At 47.4% G+C, this 14,304-nt stretch overlaps 2 protein-coding genes across 4 annotated transcripts in view; one reads left to right on the forward strand and one right to left on the reverse strand.

Annotated features, from left to right (window-relative positions):
* Positions 1-14,304, forward strand: part of MYO10 (myosin X) — a 206,828-nt gene that overhangs the window by 171,762 nt on the left and 20,762 nt on the right. For all 3 annotated transcript variants that reach the window (XM_087867966.1, XM_087867967.1, XM_087867968.1), the window contains 6 exons: positions 3,071-3,177; positions 4,028-4,261; positions 4,622-4,667; positions 5,402-6,268; positions 7,084-7,207; positions 11,276-11,519. In XM_087867966.1, the coding sequence (XP_087724092.1) occupies positions 3,071-3,177; positions 4,028-4,261; positions 4,622-4,667; positions 5,402-6,268; positions 7,084-7,207; positions 11,276-11,519 (1,622 nt within the window). The remainder of the gene's footprint in view (positions 1-3,070; positions 3,178-4,027; positions 4,262-4,621; positions 4,668-5,401; positions 6,269-7,083; positions 7,208-11,275; positions 11,520-14,304) is intronic.
* Positions 7,203-14,304, reverse strand: part of LOC148108879 (uncharacterized) — a 50,335-nt gene continuing 43,233 nt past the window's right edge. The window contains exon 5 of the mRNA XM_087867969.1: positions 7,203-8,720. Coding sequence (XP_087724095.1) covers positions 8,657-8,720 — 64 coding nt within the window. The 3' untranslated portion in view covers positions 7,203-8,656. The remainder of the gene's footprint in view (positions 8,721-14,304) is intronic.

Raw genomic sequence — 14,304 nt, forward strand, 5'->3', positions numbered from 1 at the left:
GTTCCTGGGGGAGAAGACATCCCCGTGTCCCCCATCAATTGTGCGGCGTCCTCTCCTCTAGGAATAAAGACACCTCTTCTCCAGGAGAGAGCTCACTGTGGATTGCAATGCTCAGTGGAGCATTCAAGATGAGGAAATCTTTAAAGAAGAGTTAAACTTTAATCGGTGACCAGTTGGAGGTAGAAGTAGGATGAAAACTTGACAGTTCACAGAAACATTGGGAAGAAAATGTAAACATCAGAGCGTTTGAATTGTGTCCACTAAATAGCTTTGACCTTGGCCGCTGTTTGGCTTAATTATACACTAGTGTGTGTTTTGGTCAGTGTTGCTGCCAGAAGGTCTTTGTATTTAACGTCTTGATATCGAGTGAACATCTGGAACTTCGGGTAAAGAAATTCCCATCACACGTGACGGAGGGAAACGTGGACAGCGTTGTAGCCGGCAGCTCAGACGCGGCACCAGGTCTGAATTCGTTGGCTCACATAAAAACACATTTAGTTCTTGGAAGGCAAGAATTCGTATCTGCTGGGGAAGCGTTCCTAATGAAGGTAGGAGTCCTGCCTGAACCTCCAATGAACAGCCCGTCCAGAACATTCCCCTGTGTGTCCTCGCTGTGAGGTTGAGTTGAGGGTGACCTGGTTTTGACTCTCCCTGCTGCCTTGTGACTCTGACACATTTCATTTTTCTAACCACCTGGACTCTGTTGCCAGACCTTTTTCCCTCTGTTCTATGGCAATAAAGCCTGCAAGAGGTTATTTTTTTATAAAGACATCTTACTAGAATAATCCTTAGGCTCTTGAGCTATTAGGATAAGGAAGAATAAAAGGTAGATGAAATTGTTCAAATTGTATGTTGAGTCGAGTTCAGCAGGGCGGTCCCTCAAGTGGGCACTGCCCTTTCCGGAGCCACCCGATGGCACCTGCCACGGGCAGCACCTCCATTCACAGTGGCTGAGTCATGCTGTCTCCGTCCCAGCCATGTCCCAGGAGGACGGGGATACGGCCACGGCTCACTGTGAGGCTGGGAGAACTGACGTGGCTTTCTGTGTGTCCTTGCATAAATGCAGGGTGGATGGTCTTAGGCTGAGTCGGGTCTCTAAAATTATTTTGCTTTATTTGTTTGCCCTGCGGGTTAGTGGAAGAGCATCTAGAGAAAGATGGGGAAATAAATTTACTAGGCGGAGTGGAATGCTCTTTGGGATGGGCGTGAACTTCACACTAAAGCAGGCATTTCTCTGATTCCGATTCAAACCAAGACATTCTGTAGACTTCCAGTAAGGTGAGAGATGCTCTTCCCTTCATAAAGCTCTCTGGGGTCATGGATTAAGTACATTGCTCATCAGAACTGGCATTTTATTTAATTACAGCCCGGCCACCATTACACTTCCCCAAGATTTTGATTTTCGTACTTTCAAAAACTCATCAAACAGTATTAGGGTAAGATCTTTAATGCTGAAAAAAGTCTCAAAGAAGTTTAAAAACTTCTTGAAAGTCTAGTCTTGATGAAAACTGCTTCAGAGATTCATATTTCTGAAGACTCTGTTATCAAATAAATAAGCTTTATACTTGTAGCTTGTTTTTTGTGTTTGTTTTGCCAAAGATGCAGTCTCTTCACGCATCAATAGAGCATATAATTGCAATGATAGGAAGAGAGTTGTATGGAAAACTTTTCTAGAATTATTTGCGGTAGAGTTTTACAAGTGCTCGGGAACTTAGAGCAGGAGTAGGTAAAGCTTCTGTGAGTCACATGGTGGTAGGATTCTTTATTTGCTTTTTTTTTTTTTTTTGCCCAAATGTCTTGGAAGAGACAGAGCAGAGTGTCTGGGAAAATGTGCTATTAAGAAAACATAATGCATCATTATAGGCCAGAATGACTCACAGGAGCATAAATCAAATATCATGAGTGAGAGAGAGTGTCATTTTGCTTCCCGCCCACCACCACCAAAACGCTTCCGGGCTGACTGTTAATAGAAAAGCATAACAATATTTGGCACTAGTTTTTCTAGGGAATAGTTCAGAATTTCTTACGCAGGCAGTAAATCTGAAATGATAAAATTGAAAGCTACCTTGATTGAGGGGAGGGTCTTAATGTTTTCTCATCTTTTCAAATATTGGGAATTCTGACAGAGGGTGCCAGTTAGCAGATGTACTTCCCTTGTTTAATAAGCATAGGATTGAGGTGCCTGTTCCCAGAAATAGGCCAGCAAATAGCTATGATCTGTTTTGTCCCAATTCTGGCATTCTTGTGAGGGTCAAACTGAGATGGAGTGGAAATAGTTCAATTCTAATTTCAAACTCAGTTTTCAGAATTACATTTTTTTTGTTTTTAAGATTTTATTTGTTAGGGGGAACATGAGTGCAGGGCAGGGGGGCAGAGGGCGCCGGGAAAAAGCAGACTCCCTGCTGAGCAGGGAGCCCCATGCAGAGCTTGATCCCAGGACCCTAGGATCATGACCTGAGCCAAAGGCAGACGCTTAACCAACTGAGCCACCCAGGCGCCCTTAGAATTACATTCTTAATGTCAGTTTTTAAAATGTACATTAAAGTTTTTGAAGCCAAGATCCCATGATCGTAAGTAGTCACTTCACAGTCCTGCAGAGAGAGTTTCCATGTGCTAGCAAAGTAACATTTTGCAAAGTTCTTGGATTTTTTTCCCCTCCCTCCCTTTCATTCCTTTTGTAACATAGGGTGTCTCTCTGGTTTCTTGTGACTTAAACTTCACGTGGGACAGACACTTGAGTGAGTGTAAGCTTTGCTGGCCACTTCATAGTCCTCTATGCCTGAAATGGGACTTTTATTTTCTACATCTTTGCTTTTTCTTCCTAGTAATATATTTTTACTGTATTTTTCAAATGTCTTAGTACATGACAGATGGAAAGTTTAAAGCAACACAGCGTCCCTCCCCCCAGGGAGTTGGAGAGGGGCTGTCCTAGAACACGTGGCTGTGTGTTGGGGGCACATTTACGGAGAGAGAAAAAAGCCTGACCTCCAAAAGCTATCCCCGACTCAGAGAGAACCTCCTTTTACCACCCATGTTCTTTGCTTCTGATGCGTCCCTTTCCCTCGGCCAGGTCTTCCTTCGAGAATCCCTGGAGCAGAAACTGGAGAAGCAACGGGAGGAGGAAGTTACGAGGGCGGCCATGGTGATCCGGGCCCACATCTTGGGCTACCTGGCACGGTAAGAAGCGCACAGAGGGGAGAAGCCGTTAAGCGCCAGGAGGAGGCCTTCCCCTGTATGTGTCACCGGGCGGGGTAGCCCTTGTTTGCTTTTATTTACAGCAGACCTGGATGGAGGTCAGGACCAGGCTGTGGGGAGTCTCAGGGTAGCGCCCCTAACTAGCGCCACGTGCCCAGTTGGCTTGACCTGGGTGGAACGTAGGCAAGGGGCCTCCGGATGTCTCCATTAGAGCAATGACAGGAGGGGCCGTGCCGAGATATTTCAGTTGTTTACCCAGTTCTGTGTCGCATATTGAAGCCCAGCAGCCTAGCTGTTGACTTGGCTGTTGGCCCGTCGGGTCCGCAGAGCCCCCCGCCGCCGCCCCCCGGTCCCGTGTTTGCCCAGCGAGACAGCTTCTTCCCTTGTGTGCTGGAGTTCTGTCCATCGCTGCGGACCTGCCTGCTGCAGGAAGCCCCACATCGTTCCATTTTCCGAAGTACAAGACCATCCTGCTGTCCCCCCCCCCCCCCGCCCCCATGAGAACGGGAGACTGTGTCCAGTCTTTTTTGGTGCTGTTTACAATCCAGCCTCTCCCAGGACTCTTCAAAGTCAGCGTGAGGGGTTACGGGCTTATTTAGCCAAGATAATGATAAGGTTCTTGCTTTCGTTTTGTTTGTTGTTATTCTTTTGTGTTCCTTCCGTTTTGTTTTGTCCAAAGCGGCCTCCTGTTCGCTCCCGTGTCTATAATGAGACTTTCAAAACTAGGCCCTCTTCTTTTGTCTTGTAGCTTAATGTAAACTCATTTGGAGAGCTCAGAGCCTCATTACCTCAACAGCTATTCTGTTGTGCTGCTTTTGTTTTTCGTTTTCAGAAAGCAATACAGAAAGGTCCTGTATTGCGTAGTCACCATACAGAAGAATTACAGAGCATTCCTTCTGAGGAAGAGATTTTTGCACCTGAAGAAAGCAGCCATAGTTTTCCAGAAGCGACTCCGAGGTCAGATTGCCCGGAGAATTTACAGACGGCTGCTGGCGGAGAAACGGGAGGAGGAAGAAAAGCGGAAACGGGAGGAAGAGGAGCAGAGGAAACGGGAGGAAGAGGAGAGGTACGCTAGCTTTCTTGCTCGGATGACACAGAAGGACACCTTTTGAGTTTTAAGGTCAATATCCATTCTTGCAGCAAGAATTCCCAGTGGATGCTGCAGAACCTTCTATTTGAAGCATTACCTTTTGGTGGCTTGGATATAAAACTCCTTGGCCGCCTTGAGGGCCGAGTTCTGTGCATTTTTCTTCAAGCACAGAAGGAGCAACTGACCAGAGGAAGAGGATCCGTCCCTCATCCTTTTTAAGTTGTCTTTAGCCAAGTTTTCTTTAAAAAGGTAGCTCTCTCTCGGAAAAGTGCTTCTGGGGTTTTTATTTTTCCATTGCTTTTGGTTATTTTCCGTCTTTTTTCTTTCTGTTTTTAGAGAGAGAGAAAGGGCCCGAAGAGAGGCTGAGCTCCGCGCCCAGCAGGTAAAAAATGCCATTGACTGCATGGCATCCCGTCTGCCCCTTTCCTTCCCACTTCAAACACTTTGATGTAAGGATTTAAAACGAAAATAAAGTATAAAGATAGAAGAAGAAGCATTTTAAAGGTGATACTGATGATGCAACCCATTACAACTGAGTAAAACTTTGTGAATGTGTGAGGTTTTAAGTGTGAGTGCGGACCGCACCATTTCTCTAAACGCGCGTAGCCGCTGTAGGAGTTTGCTGGCGCACTGGAACAAAGCACCACTCAGCCTGTGTGGACTCAGTGACAGATACTGGTATTTCACGAGTCTGGAGGCTAGACCCCCAGGATGAAGGTGTCAGCAGTTTCGCTTTCTTCCGAGGCCCCTCCCCTTAGCTTGCAGGTGGCTACCTTCTCAGTGTGTCCTCCCGCGGTCTTCCGTGTGTGTCCCTGCATCCCTGGTGTCTCTGTGTGTCCCGATCTCCTCGATCTGTAAGGACGCCGGTCAGATGGGGTTACAGCCCACCTCATGGCCTAAATCTAACTTAATTGCTTCTTTAAGAGCCCTGTCTCCAAATACACGTTCTGTGCTTTGGAAGATTGGGGCTTCAGCATGAGCCATTCGTTTGGGGGGGGGGGCACACAGTTCAGCCCATAGAAAGCACATCTCCTCGTGGTTCTTCATTGCAAAGAAGGAGCAATGCTCGTACTGGTGTAGTGACCCTTGCTGACCTCTTCTTCCTCTTCTGTGCAGGAGGAAGCGGCAAGAAAGCAGCAAGAGCTGGAAGCCCTGCAGAAGAGTCAGAGGGACGCGGAGCTGCCCTGTGACCTGGAGAAGCAGAAGGAAAACAAGCAGGTGGAGGAGATCCTCCGTCTGGAGAAGGAGATCGAGGACCTGCAGCGCATGAAAGAGCGGCAGGAGCTGTCCTTGACCGAGGCCTCGCTGCAGAAGCTGCAGCAGCTGCGGGACGAGGAGCTCAAGAGGCTGGAGGACGAAGCGTGCCGCGCGGCGCAGGAGTTCCTGGAGTCGCTCAACTTCGACGAGATCGACGAGTGCGTCCGCAACATCGAGCGCTCCCTGTCGGTGGGCAGCGAGTTCTCGGGCGAGCCGGCGGCGCCGGCGGAGGGCGCGGGCGCCGACAAGCCCAGCTTCAACTTCAGCCAGCCCTACCCCGAGGAGGAGGTGGACGAGGGCTTCGAGGCCGATGACGACGCCTTCAAGGATTCGCCCAACCCCAGCGAGCACGGCCACTCGGACCAGCGAACCAGCGGCATCCGCACGAGCGACGAGTCGTCGGAGGAGGACCCCTACATGAACGACACGGTGGTGCCCACGAGCCCCAGCGCGGACAGCACGGTGCTGCTCGCCCCGTCGGAGCACGGCTCGTCCGGCGGGGAGCCCACCTACTGCCTGCCCCAGAGCGGCGGCGGCCTCCCCTCGCCGGACGGCGACTACGACTACGACCAGGACGACTACGAGGACGGCGCCATCACGTCGGGCAGCAGCGTGACCTTCTCCAACTCGTACGGCAGCCAGTGGTCCCCGGACTACCGCTGCTCCGTGGGGACCTACAACAGCTCTGGGGCGTACCGCTTCAGCTCGGAAGGGGCGCAGTCCTCGGTGAGTGCAGCCCCCGGGCGGGGTGGCGGGGTGGACCTTGTCTGCGAGCCGCGCGTCTGCAGCCCCGTGCGGGGGGGCTGGGGGGGGCAGGGTTGCGAGCCGAGGTTTCAGAGTCGGGCTCTTGAAGACAATCCTAAACCCCTTTCTCTGGCCAAAAGCAATCGCATTAGTAAATGGAGCTTTGATGCGCTTGCTGTAGGTTGAACACAGAGCCCAGAATTGCCCAAGAAAACTGGCATCGTAAAGGGAAGCTTGAGCTGTAGCTGTCATAGCTTCCCAGCAGGTGGGGAAATAAGACCCGCCCTCAGTCGGAACTAGACCGGCCAAGGGCGCACCGGGGACCCAGCCTTCCGGCGGCTTCCCGGCCCGCTCCCCGGCTCGCTCTACCTGGTTCTGCACTTGTTAACGGTTTACACGTGCTCCTTCCAACTTAAAGGTTTATTTATAGTTGACTTTTATTTTTCCCATTGGCTGTGCATTAAATATCACCTTGATTTTCTAAGACTTGAAGGTATTTTTATCATAGTAGTTTAAAGGGAGTTAACTCTGGTATGGTTTGATTAAAATTATGCCCTTGAAGAGCAGTGTTTTTAGAACACCCTTTGGATTAAAGTATGTCTCGCATTGTATCAATTCAATGGATCATTTGACCTTACAGGTCAGTAGTTTGTAGTTCTTTTGATGGCCACCCTGTGTTGTAATGGTAAGACTCCTCCTGGTGCTTCGGTCAGGTTTTAGTTTTTTCCACGTTGACAGATGCTGGGCATTTGGGTGGCTTTTTCTGTTGGCTCACCATGGGCTCTCTCCTTGTCCAGTTTGAAGACAGCGAAGAGGACTTTGACTCTAGGTTTGATACAGACGATGAACTTTCTTACCGGCGGGACTCTGTGTATAGCTGTGTCACCCTGCCTTACTTCCACAGCTTTCTATACATGAAAGGTAGGACCCGCGTCCCCAGGGTGCCTGGGTTGGGATTCGAGCGACGGCCTCCTGAGGTTCTGTTTTCACGGAGGTTGATTGAGGGGGACCAGGAAGGTCACTCTCCATGGCCCTCACCGGGTGTGAGGTCCTCTCGGGTGAATGAGGGATGCCATGGGTGACGTGATCGTACCACGAAGAACGCTGATTGGACTCTCACAGCGTTGGGACAGAGGATGCAGCTACTGTCACCGTCTTCAGGCCCTGTCTCCTCTCTCTTGCCACCTCATCTCATTTCTGTGCTCTTTTCCTTTCTTTTACATCTCCTCCTCCCCTCCCCCCCCACCACACATACTTTGCCTTTCTGTCTCTTACACATGCTTCTGCGGGAGTTGGTGTAGCCCATTGTGATGATAAACTACACCTTTCCCTCCCCCAGGAGTGTTAGACAACCTAGAAGGGTTTCCTCTTACATGGGGGAAAAGTAAAGATCTGAGACAGGGGTGCACCTGGCCTTGACTGCTTATGACACCTGCTGTCTACCCTGCACTTCGTGAGGATTTGGGTTGTGTATTTTGACCGCTATTAAACTTTGAATGTCTTGTATTGGCCCTTAATACTTAAGGACTTCAAAGCATGCTCCTTTTGGGAAGGAACTTAATGGGACCTTGTCATCCTGCCTCATTCGTGTTCTCAACTCTGACTTCTATTTTACTTTTTAAGTTTTTTTATTTGGCTGGTTGGGGGTGGGAGGAGCAGAGGGAGAGGCAGAACGAGAGAATTTTAGGCACCCTCCATGCTCAGCGCAGAGCCCAATGTGGGGCTCAATCTCACGACCCTGAGATCATGACCCCAGCCAAAATCAAGAGTTTGACACTTAACCGACTGAGCCTCGCACGCACCCCTCAACTCTGACTTCTGAATCAGTGACCTGAGAAGCCACAGTCCTCACCAGGTTTTGGTAGGAGTTTCACATGGGTCCCTGAAAGAAGGGTCTGTCTGGTTTCTCGCAGGGCTCCAGGCTAGATGAGGGACTGGGTGCAGATCTGGGGGACGGGCAGGGAGAACCCCAGTGATGCCCTTCACTCTGCCACCCCTCCTTTCCTTTCCCACTTCTCTGTCGGCAAGTTTGTCTTCCTCACTCTGTTTTCCACAGCAATCCCTCCTCATTTGCTTTTCCTTTCCTTCTGTTTCCCTCCATGAGAAGTTGTTATTCTGTGTCCCTTTCCCTGTGTCTTCTGTTCTTTGCCTGTGCTTCTCTCTCCTGCTGGCGTATTTATCTTTTTCATATCACGTGGCCTCCTTAATAGTTTTCTTCACTTACATTTTTCATTTCATTTCTTTTGCTTTGCCCCCACCCCGCCCCGGTCTTCAACATCAGTCTAGCTACGAGTATCAGTCACTGGCTTTTCAAAGTTCTGCTGTTCTCAACCCCAGATCCCCAAGGTGCTCATGGAAACCCCACCAGGTTTAGTTGAGGGGAGCTCTTCCTATCGCCTGAAGTCGCTGGTTGGTGGAAATTTTTATAGGAGTGCTGGAATGAAAAAGATTGAAAAATTTGAACTGAGTAATCACGTGTTCACTATTCTACTCAGTAAAAGAAAAAATTTAGTCACAAATCAGAACTTAATCTAAGAAGTACCAATCAGAGCATTTTAAGATTTTTGTCATGCATTTCTCAGAATAAATATAAACTTTTTATTAGTAGTGTATATTTCCCCCACCCCTAACTTAATTCTCGTTCCCTAAGTTAGCTTTAGAATTCCTATAAATCACTCTTATATGGCATTTGGATTTATTATGTAATTGTCTGATTAAAACAAATAAGATTATGAGCAAGTAAAGATATATTCAAAGTATTAAAATCTTAAGATTAAATCAGGAAGAGCTCAAGAAGGTAAACAAGTGAATTTTTGGCAAAATCCTCTTAATAAAACAAGTTGTTGTATAAATGCATCACCTTCTAATCTTTGATACATCATTATTTAATCTTTAATAAAGTATTTTTAAAGTTATAACCAGACATTTCAGAGAAACCAATGATAAAATCGAACCACCACATTATATTTTATGAGCATAAATGCGTTTTCACCAGCCTAGTAGTCTCCTTAAAGGGTTTGCAGTTAGGAAATTAATAGCATTGATCAAATTCTCTAAATGATGAAGTATGGAGAGAGCGCCCAGAATTGGAGAGGGACAGCTGGGAGTGAGTCCCATCCTTGGCATAAAAGTAACAGAGCAGGGGCGCCTGGGTGGCACAGCGGTTAAGCGTCTGCCTTCGGCTCAGGGCGTGATCCCGGCGTTCTGGGATCGAGCCCCACATCAGGCTCCTCCGCTATGAGCCTGCTTCTTCCTCTCCCACTCCCCCTGCTCGTGTTCCCTCTCTCGCTGGCTGTCTCTATCTCTGTCGAATAAATAAATAAAATCTTAAAAAAAAAAAAAGTAACAGAGTGAATAAGCTCATGGTGATGAAGGGTATCATCTGTGTCTTCGAAACATTTTTTTAAATCAAAGTGTAACTAACATACAGTGTTTTCTTGGTTTCAAGTGTACAACATAATGAATTAGCACTTGCACACATGGCTCGGTGCCCATCACTAGAAGTCGTAGTCCCTGCTGGTCCCCCTAAAACGTCATTAACCTTTACCCCCCGAAGACAATAAGATAATAGAATAACATTGCACTAGTTTCCTCTGGGCTTGCTTTGAGAAACCCAGATTAAAGCCACAAATCAGAAAGAAAACGCGTAATTCTGGTAGCCCTTGGCCAGTCTGTCGTTTGTTAGGAAACTGCCCTGGAGCGTGGCACGGTCCTGGACTTCTCAGCCAGGCTAGCAGACAATGCTTTAGGCTTAAGGAGGTCCAGCGAAAGCAAGTGCCTTTGCACGCCAAACCCCAAATTGTCTGTGCCTCATTTGTTTCAGTGTGAGGTTTAGATCTGTAGTCACTGAAGCAGTCATTGAGGAAATTATTCTGAGAAGGTCTGTTTTCAAGTTCTCTCCAACCTGGCAAAGCAAGAATTTTCTTTATTCTTTCAGGATCTGTGTTCACCTGTGCCTTATTTTTACGACTGGCTGATCAAAAAATGTAACTCATCTCTTTATAATACATTACTGAAGTGGATTCGGTGTTCTCCAGTGGGCTCATTAAGAGATTTTTGATCGATGGTGGTTAAGATGTCACCTTCGTCCTTGGGAAATCTGGAATACTAAGATAAAAGTATTCTGCTAGAAAAATATTAGAAAATGTTTGAAGATTTTATTTTTAAGTAATCTGTACAGCCAAGGTGGGGCTTGGACAACCCCAAGGTCAAGCATCACATGCTCTACTGACTGAGCCAGGCGCCCCCCCCCCCCTAGAAATATTTTTCGTCTTGTAAAAGATGTATGTATATCCTTGTTTTACTTCTCTTACTGAAAAAGTTTTCTGCTAAATAAATTACAGCTAATTCTCATTTTTAAGGCCTATTCAGAATTCAGTTGTTTCATGTTCTAAATCTTACACTTTTTACATATAAGTGATTTTCAGATGATGATACTTTTCTTTGAAAATATGTGTTTATCCAAAAAGGTCCTTTTTCCTATGGGAGTTTTAAGTCTTACCCCCCACCCCCACCCAAATAAGAAAGAAGGAATATGTGTAAACTTTTTTTTCCCTTTTGGCAAATTTTTTAAACTAATTTTTCCCTTTTAAACTAATTTCTCCTCCCTGGGGCATTTGGAGAGAAGCATGATCCCTTCGTTTGGAAATGGTTCACGGCCCATAGCTCTTGACTCACTCCAGGGTTAGTGTCAGCTCATGATTTGTGTTTCTGTCAGCGCCTCACCCAGATTTCTCGGCTGAGTGGGAGCCGCTTTGGAAATAAGGAAGGGCCAGCATTGCTGTGTCATCCAACCAAGCCAGTGTAGCGTCGCCCCCTCCCCACCCCCCGAACACAAGCCAGCAGGTGCCATGCTTTGTTGAGGGGTGTCTTGGGGGGCAGTTGGGCAAAGTGGGAGGGTAGGCTGAACCTTGAGACCCTCTACCGATACCATCATGCAGTGTGACTGACGTCTCTCAACCCCCTCCCTACCCTATCTTCGGGGAACAGGTGGCTTAATGAACTCCTGGAAACGCCGCTGGTGCGTCCTCAAGGACGAAACCTTCCTGTGGTTCCGCTCCAAGCAGGAGGCCCTCAAGCAAGGCTGGCTCCACAAAAAAGGCGGCGGCTCGTCCACGCTGTCCAGGAGGAACTGGAAGAAGCGCTGGTTTGTCCTCCGCCAGTCCAAGCTGATGTACTTTGAGAACGACAGCGAGGAGAAGCTCAAAGGCACCTTGGAAGTGCGGACGGCCAAGTATGTGGACAGACCCAGGAGGTGGGCCGGCTGGGTGGTGCGTTGGGGCTGCTCGGTCATTCATGTCAGGGCCTCCAGAGCCACTGGTCCCTGGTCTTTGAAGCAGTAGGTTGTAGCAGGTGTTGAGTGCGTCCCAGTCATTCACTTGAGCTGATAGAATTGTTAGGGGACTGGGGAAATGGCTTTGTGGACCGTTCACTTCTCGTGGTCACGTTCAGACCCTTGGCTCTCGGTAAGATGCCCGCTGGTCCCTGTGGGAATGTGATTGGTCGTATGCAGGGATCCTCGAATATTGAACAGCAGGTTAAGAACCTTTTTCCGACCTTTAACCAACCCTTTAGTGGTCAGCACACCGTAACAGATGGCCAAGTTGGAACCGGACTGCCCATCTGGAGTGTTTGGTTTTTTGCTTTAGCTTTGGAGGTGTCATGGACTATAGCGTGTGAGTTTCAGATGTTACAACGGAGCGAATCCACGTTTGTATGTATCACAAAATGATCACCGCAGGGGGTCTAGCTAACATCCAATCACCGCACGGAGTTAACGTATTTTTTCTGGAGATGAGAACTTTTAAGATTTATTCACTTAGCACCTTCCAAATCGTTGATACTGTATTCTTAACTAATTCTCCATGCTGTACATGATGGCCCCAGGACTTATTTTGTAACTGGCAGATTGTAACTTTTGACTACCTTCATTTTTTTTTTTTTTAACTTCTTGAATACCCTGCACTCTTAGAGATGTTTTTTGAAATGAATCCTTTAGTTTTTACCTCTACGGGATAGACCAGCATCTTTGTTCCCAACAATGAGAGGAACAGAACCGGACTTTGAATCCAATACACCCCCTTTTTCTGGCACCCTTTTATAGAACCAAAGCACTGGACTATTGAGGACCTATTTTTTTGGTTAAAAATTAAGGTTTCCAGAAAATGGTTGGACTTAGCAGCAGCTAACTTGATACTACACATTAAACGTTTTGGGATAACCTGTAGCCCTCTGCTCAAAACCAAGCAATCACCGTATTTAGAAAATGAGTAAGATAAGCTTTGAGACAGGAGATTAAGTCCTGAAGTCACGAGACCTTAACACGGCGTGTTGTTGCTAACCAGCATAGCAACTTTAGAACATTATCTATTGAAAAGTGGGAAGTTAAGCAAGGAAAGTGTTCTACGCATTTAATTTTAAGGCAAATAATGACGTGCAGACAGCAGAGTATTGGACTTTTCCAGGCTGCCCCTTGGAGTTCGTTAGGATCCCATGCTCCAGCACAGGAGCGAGTGTGTGGGGCTGTGAGTCTAAATCCTACAAGAAATTTTCATAGCGTACACAGCTCGGTGCTTCGGCCTCTCAGCCCTGTGTCCCCGATGTTCCTCCTGATTCACCCCATAGGAGGCTCACCCACACAGGCCAGGAAGCTCAGAGGAGGAGGGCAGAGAGGGAATTTCACTGGAGGAAACTGATGTATAATCCTCGTGCACCTTGCTCTGTGCTGCGTAATAAAAAGCCCTATTCTCTGGGTGCTTTGTGAAAATTACAGAGTTAAGGAGACGTTAGCTTTTACTCGGCCATTTCTGTCCTGTTCTGCAGAGGGAGGGCAAGGAGTTGTTAGGGTTTCACCACATTAAGATTTTTTATTGACATTAGTTAAAAGGATCCTCTTTATATTTTGAAATGTTACAGAAAATTTCAGTCCTATGCAGAAGTAGGCGGAAGAATATAATGAAATCCGAGTGTTATTAGGTAGCTTTCCCACCACCCCCGCGTGGCCATAGTGTTTCATCTGTAACCCCACCCACACTGCTCCCCCTACAGGCCGTGTTCTGTAAAGCAAGTTCCTGACATCACAATTTTATCTCTGAATATTTTAGTATAAGAGATTAAGACTCTTGGGGCGCCTGGGTGGCACAGCGGTTAAGCGTCTGCCTTCGGCTCAGGGCGTGATCCCGGCGTTGTGGGATCGAGCCCCACATCAGGCTCCTCTGCTATGAGCCTGCTTCTTCCTCTCCCACTCCCCCTGCTTGTGTTCCCTCTCTCGCTGGCTGTCTCTCTCTCTGTCGAATAAATAAATAAAAAATCCTTAAAAAAAAAAAAAGAGATTAAGACTCTTAAGATATAATCATATTATGGTGACATTAAAAAAAGATAACATTAACTTCTCAATCATCCAGACTCCAGTCATTGTTTAAATTTCCCCAGTTGTCTTGAAAATGGAGGTGACAGTTCTCTCGTTGGTTCAGATTGGTGTAATTCTTCCAATCGGAATCCAAGTAAGGCTTAGAATTTTTAATCCATCCACAGATCTCTCAAATCTCTTATAATTTATACAACATCCCCCACCCCCATCATTTTCTTTCCTCACTCGCTGTCATTGAAGACGCCACCGCCATTTATCCTACAGTTTCCAGATTATGTACACCAGGACCCTGACAATATCATCACTCCCTCTCCAGGGAAGCTTTTTACAAGTGTGGTTTCTTGGGCCCCACCCCGGAGAGAGCCCCCGCCTTCCAGCCACATCACAGTCTCACCTCTCATTTTTTTTTTTTTTTAAAGATTTTGTTTATTTGACAGAGCAAGAGACAGCCCAGTGAGAGAGGGAACACAAGCAGGGAGAGTGGGAGAGGAAGAAGCAGGCTCCCAGTGGAGGAGCCTGATGTGGGACTCGATCCCAGGACTCCGGGATCACGCCCTGAGCCAAAGGCAGACGCTTAACGACTGAGCCACCCAGGCGCCCCTCACCTCTCATTTTATACACAAGGTCACCGAGTTCCTGAGAGGCAGAG

The sequence above is a fragment of the Ursus americanus genome, chromosome 15 (genome assembly GCF_024610735.1).
Source record: "Ursus americanus isolate L20-20 chromosome 15, mUrsAme1.1.p, whole genome shotgun sequence".
Taxonomy (NCBI): Eukaryota; Metazoa; Chordata; class Mammalia; order Carnivora; family Ursidae; genus Ursus; species Ursus americanus.